A 6,784-nucleotide genomic window follows, 5' to 3' on the forward strand; every position below is an offset into this window, starting at 1 on the left:
TACCATTCTGATTTACAGATCACTTTCTTATAATACATAACTGTTTGTGAATTGTTAAATTCTCGTCAATTTCATAAAGTTTTCGAGCGAAATATTTGTTCGTCTGAGTTGAAGAAACCCATCAAGCGAGAGTGTATGAGGAGGACCCAAAAAAATCTGACGTAGCAGTCACGTGACTTTGCCAAACTTTGTGTGTCTGCTTTCCACTTTCTTCCCTCCGAGTCTCTTATAAGCAGGGAAAGTTTGACAAGTGTGCCTCAGTTTCTCCATAGTCGCTTACTTGGATTTGGTGACTGGTCTTCAGAGGTGACGGAGTAAGTCCCTACAGGGCTCTCCTCTCTTTACTTCTATCTAGGTAAGTTTTTACAGAAAGTCTTTCAACTTTTAAAAACTTTTTCATAGCAGCACTAATATTCATAACTGAGCATCACAGTGGAAAGTTACTTTTAAAGAATTAATTTAATCATTTTAAAAGGCTTTTGTCATGTTTTATTTGATTTTGAAAAACTTTTCTGTGAGTTTAGAAGTTTATGAAACGATATAAATCGCCATATAACATATTATAATCATATATGGTTCATTATTATAGCCTATCATATTTAGGTTTAGTTTAGTATTTATTCACGTCTGTTGTGGAGGACATGTTCGGTAGAAACAAGACATTTAATAGACATTTCAGTAATTAAAACAAAAAGGAACTAATAGAAACTTCAAAAACTTTGTGTCTGGAATAAGGTTTGAAGAAAAATGTAAGCAGGAATCAAATACATGAATTTAATTGGAACAAATTATAACAGCTATTTTTCTTATAGAATAAATGGAAAACAACTTTAATTTTTTCCTGCCTTTGTTTTTTTTACAACTCTAATACGACTTTCTGGTGAAAAACGAACGGTTTCGCTTGCGTCGTCAACGCGCTGTAGCCTAGAGGGCGCTGTTCAGTCCCGTATTACAATGTTAAAAAGATAGTTCACCCACAAATGAAAATTCTGTCATCATTTACTCACCCTCAAGTTGTTCCAAACCTGTATGAATTTCTTTCCTCTGCTGAATACAAAAGAAGATATTTTTTGAAGAATGTTGTTAACCAAACAGTTGACGGGCCCCATTGACTTCCATATATATATTCTATGGAAGTCAATGGGGCCGGTCAAATGTTTGGTTACTGACATTCTTCAGAATATCTTCTTTTGTGTTCAGCAGAGGAAAGAAATTCATACAGGGTGAGTAAATGATGACAGAATTTACATTTTTGGTGAGCTATCCCTTTAAATATCCCTTCTGTAGCAAAACTTAAACCTGTAATTCTCAAGTATTCCTACATGTAAATTTTATATAAACAGTTCTTATACCATATTCTTCTTTACTATATACTAAAACCTATCAATGGTTTAGTAGAATGCAACATTACAGAGAGACAAGCCTACTTTCTAACTATTTGATGTCTCCCCCTTGATGTCTCTTATAAATGTTAACACTGTAATTGTCGTGATATACATTCCACATACCCCATTTAAACTTTATTAGTGCCACGAGACCCACAAATTGTCCAGGATATTGAAGAGATGCTCTTCATCATGCCTGCACCACATGAATCAGGAAATTCTTTAGAACTTCTTAAACAGTTCCTTATGATATTTGATTTTCCATGCTGCACAGGGGAATTAATCAAAGACGTGCTTCCCAATTCAATTCAGATTTCAAGTGAATGTTATTGTTCGCATTTAAACATTGCTGGTGTAACCAGAGGGACCAACGTCTTGCTAAAAAAAACACGTGTCTTTAAATTCCCCAGTCAGTCATGTTAAAGAGGTATGTTTTAATCAGTAGATGATGACTCACTTTCTGTAAAAACTGTCATGGTAGCATTAGCTTGAGAACTTTGATTTCACAAAGCAAAAGACATGCAGCGAGTGCTGGCAGTTATCTTTACAACCCTAAACCTAACCCCTACGTGTGTGCGAGCCACATGTTTGTTATGTGAGCTTTCTGAGACCAGGTGTAGTTTATATTATGATAATCTTGAGGTCAGTTTTCATGCTTATTTTCATAATAACATCCTCAGCAGGTGCTGAAACTAACACTTTCATCATGTGCTTTACGTGCAGAAAAAATACACTACAGTGGCCTCAAAAAAAGTATTTGGACACTTAAGCCACACTGCAAAATGTACGAATGTCTTTGCATTGCATAACAACTACTAAAACCAGGTGACTTTTTAATCCAAATGTGCCATGTGTGTGTATATATATATATTTATGTTATGCTATAACAGTTATGCTGGTATGAACTTGAGGGGAACTGACTTTATACATTCACTAAAAGTGATGGACTATTTGTTTAAAAATAATAGAAAAAATTATTTGTTCAGAGATGTCACTTTGATATTTTGCATCTAATACAAAGACATTCTGACATATTCAAGTGTCACCGAAGTGTCCAAAAGTGTCTGAGTACGTTTTATTACATCTGAGCTTTTCTATTTTCAGCTAGAACTCCCTCAAGATGGGTGACTGGAGTGCGTTGGGAAGACTTCTTGACAAGGTGCAGGCCTACTCCACGGCCGGAGGGAAGATCTGGCTCTCTGTGCTCTTCATCTTCCGGATCCTAGTTCTGGGAACAGCGGTGGAGTCGGCCTGGGGTGACGAGCAGTCGGCTTTCAAGTGCAATACCCAGCAGCCCGGTTGCGAGAACGTCTGCTATGACAAATCGTTCCCCATCTCGCACGTGCGCTTCTGGGTGCTTCAGATCATCTTCGTGTCCACGCCTACGCTCCTGTACCTGGCGCACGTGTTCTACCTGATGCGCAAGGAGGAGAAGCTCAACCGCAAAGAGGAGGTGCTGAAGGCCGTGCAGAACGACGGCGGCGACGTCGAGGTCCACCTGAAGAAGATCGAGCACAAGAAGTTCAAGCACGGCCTAGAGGAGCACGGCAAGGTGAAGATGAAAGGCGCCCTGCTGCGCACCTACATAGTCACCATCATTTTCAAGTCCGTCTTTGAGGTGGGCTTCCTGGTCATCCAGTGGTACATCTATGGCATCAGCCTGTCCGCCGTGTACACGTGCGAGCGTTCGCCCTGCCCCCACCGGGTGGACTGTTTCCTCTCTCGGCCAACGGAGAAGACCATTTTCATTATCTTCATGCTGGTGGTTTCGCTCGTCTCGCTTTTGCTCAACATCATAGAGCTTTTCTACGTGCTCTTCAAACGGATCAAGGACCGCGTGAAAGGCCAACAGAACCAACAGTACCACACCGGCACCATGAGCCCTACACCGAAGGAACTGTCCACTACCAAGTACGCCTACTACAACGGCTGCTCCTCGCCGACCGCACCGCTCTCGCCCATGTCGCCTCCGGGCTATAAACTAGCCACCGGCGAGCGGACCAACTCTTGTCGCAATTACAACAAGCAGGCCAACGAGCAGAACTGGGCCAACTACAGCGCAGAACAGAACCGCTTGGGCCAGAACGGAAGCACCATCTCCAATTCGCACGCTCAGGCCTTCGACTTCCCCGACGACACGCAGGAGCACAAGAAACTGGCGCCAGGCCACGAGCTGCAGCCGTTGGCGTTGATAGACGCCCGGCCGTGCAGCCGCGCCAGCAGCCGCATGAGCAGTCGAGCGAGACCCGACGACCTGGACGTCTAGCCGCGCGACTTGGTGCCGCGTCACGACGCTAAAAGACTGACACAGGCAGTGAGACGCGCTCAACTCCTGTGCTGAGGGGGCGGGATTTCACCCGCACAAGATCCTCTCTCTAGACTCTAGTCGATACAGAGACATAAAATTACTCACACTGCTGGAGGTACTATTCATTAATAATGATGTTGAAAACTAGCGGAGCTAACATGCCCTAACAAACGAACAGCTATAGGGGGGCTCAAAGGGGCACAAGCAAAGGGGCCAGACCTGGGGCGCCTCTCGATTCTGCCCACCAGAATATGCCTTGGTGATGTGATTGATTTTGTTTGCTTGTTCGTATTTGGTTTATTAAAATGCCACACAATGATTCCACTTTAACATGTTGCACTCCTACAGTACGTGTAGATTTGTGTTCTAACCCCCCCCCCCACCCACACACACAAACACACGGTTATACGTCACTCGTTTGCATGACATCAAATCCCTGTTGTCCAACAGGGTGTTAATATTTATTTATTCATAAAAATTAACAGGATATCCACCACTAGAGTAAGATTGACTACTACTCAAGGTCATGTCTACATAATTAATACCATCCAAGTGCATATTTATTGACAATAATCCAAATTTCAGCAATACATTCATCAGCAAATACTCTTTTTTTTTTTATTAATCACAGTGGACTGTCATTTTCCTGATAAACTTTGAATTTATGTGGTGTCGGTTTTTGTTATTTGATGATATTTGTTGTTTTTTGGGTGGTGGTATGGATTGAAAATGTCTATGTGTGGACTGGCGCTGCTGTACCAACTGGTACACGGCTTGGTTTTCTTTTCTGCATTTTTACTGAAATTGTCCTAAATAGTGTGTGAGAGAAAGGTTTAACTTTTGTTCTCTTTTTTCTCTTTTTTGTCATTTTATTTTCCTTTTTTTCTTTGTGGAGGGCAGACGGAATGAATTAGTTTCGAATTAGAATGAGTAGAATTAACGTCTTACCTTTGGAGTGAATGACCTTTTTAACTCAATGTAATCATTGCTGCTTGAGAGATAGAGTTTTAGTACTGTAAATCAAGCTAACTATGTCACAAATGTGAGTTTTTTTTGATAGAAGACTGCTTTTTTAGAGCTGGACTAATATTTAGTCAGTTATATTAAGAGATATATGCCAGCGTAGCTCCACAACTACCAAACTCTAGTAGATGACATTTCATTATGGACATTCTTTGTTTTGATTTTTCAAATTGTGCATCATAGTATTGGTACTCATTTGCAGAGGCTCATGGATTTTTCAGCTACAATGGTGTTTGCACTGAGATTTTGGCTAGGGTGTTATTTGATGCAAAAATGACGAGAAGTTCTCTGTTATGCACGTAACTAATTTATTTTACAACACACTACGAGGCGTAAAATCACTACACTTTAACAGTGCTCTCACAGAATCCTTGGGTTTGGGCCGTCGAGTGGCTAAAGGCAAGATTTTGCATCTGGTAAATAGTGCATATTGGGTTTTAAATCAGAACAACACTGATGTAATGCCATTCCATGGGAATCCGCTGTCGTACGGTGTGCATGACAGTGGAAAAACCGAGCAATCAAACAAAACCGGACATTAATCAAATCTGTGAAAAAGCAATTTAACCAATAAAGATTTTTTCTTTGTCATTTTGTATTTGTGTGTCTCAGTCAAACTCTTTTATATGACCACACTAATGCTTTCCAATATACACTTAGTCATTTCAGTATTTTTGTTTACACCCAACGAGAGGCACATGATCAAAAAAAAAAAAAAAAAATGCACTGCAATTTGTCTGGTGCCAGTATCTAAAGGAGTCTGGTGCAGGCTTTTCATCCAAGAGAATTAGCCCTACACAAACCACCGTGTTTAAACAGGCAATAGAGACAAACGCAGTGTAACGGCCAAGATCGGTCCACGCCAAGAAAGACTGCAAACTGAAAGACTGATAAGTTTTTACATGTATGTTTTAAAATGCCCCAGAAACTTTCAAAATTTCATCATATAAAAAGATTCAGAGCCTTTTCTCTTATCCAAGTTTCCTATTTAACCTTTCCACAAAGCTAAATAAAACCATATGCCTGGGCCGAGTCTGTGGACCACATGTGGCTAGAGCAGAAGAACATAAAAAAAAGCAGGAGACTTTGATCTAATGCTAATTAATGCAGATCTTTTTAGACCAGATTTATCACACAATACTATTGCATATACCAGAGGCCAAACTGATAAATTCTGCAGTTATTCATCAGAAAAAGATAAAAGAAAGAAATCAGCTGGTGCAAAAATAAATAAAATAGGCCTTGAAGCCCAGTGTCTTCTGTATACACATATACATTACCTTTCAAAAGTTTGGGGTCTATGAGAGCTTTGTATGTTTTTGAAAGAAGTCTCTTATGCTCACCAAAAGCTGCATTTAAAAAAATATATAAAAAATACAGTAAAAATTGTAAAATTCTATTTTGTAATTTACTCCTGTGATGGCAAAGCTGAATTTTCAGCAGCATTAAGTGTCACTTGATCCTTCAGAAATCATTCTAATATGCAGATTTGCTGTTCAAGAATGTTGTTTGAACATTTCTTATTATTGCCACTGTTGAAAACAGTTGTGCTACTAAAAATTATTCATTTTATTTTTCAGGATTCTTTGAACGAGAGAGAACAGCATTTTTTTTAAATGGAAAACTTTTGTAACATTATGTATATTTCCTTCATGCTTAATTTTGCCTGTTAAAATGTAATGTACAAGCTTCTGTCACTTTCACTGTTCATTCTATTGCTCTATCATATTTTATCTTTCACATGCAGTATCAGGCCTGATACTGATATCAGAGCATCCCTAATTATAAATGTCTTTAACATCACCGTTTATCAATTTAATGCATCCTTGTGGAATAAAAGTGTTGATTTCTTTCAGAAAAAAAAGGTATTGCTGTCCCCAAACTTTTGAATGTATTTTCAATGCTAAGTCACCATTCATCCCCACAAGATATGTCAGCAATGAAACAGAATGTACGTCAGAGAAACCACTCGAGGGATGGGTAAACATGTTGCAGAGAAAGATGGGGACGTCAGTAAAGAGTCACTGGAAATGCATAGGCTTCTGCCCACACTCCTGGAAACCTCAGT

At 39.7% G+C, this 6,784-nt stretch overlaps 1 protein-coding gene across 1 annotated transcript; it reads left to right on the top strand.

The window, feature by feature from the left end:
- The first annotated feature begins 219 nt into the window (after nucleotides 1-219).
- gja1b (gap junction protein alpha 1b) lies at nucleotides 220-5,307 on the top strand. The gene is made up of 2 exons (XM_084432909.1): nucleotides 220-355; nucleotides 2,490-5,307. The coding sequence occupies exon 2, from the start codon at nucleotides 2,506-2,508 to the stop codon at nucleotides 3,649-3,651; it is 1,146 nt and encodes a 381-aa protein (XP_084289035.1). The 5' UTR covers nucleotides 220-355; nucleotides 2,490-2,505; the 3' UTR covers nucleotides 3,652-5,307.
- Nucleotides 5,308-6,784: the final 1,477 nt, after the last annotated feature.

Source organism: Rutilus rutilus (assembly GCF_951802725.1).
Source record: "Rutilus rutilus genome assembly, chromosome: 15".
NCBI lineage: Eukaryota > Metazoa > Chordata > Actinopteri > Cypriniformes > Leuciscidae > Rutilus > Rutilus rutilus.

Coding starts and splice junctions, on each gene's coding strand:
- gja1b (XM_084432909.1), top strand. CDS start 2,506: ATGGGTGACTGGAGTGCGTTGGGAAGACTTCTTGACAAGGTGCAGGCC.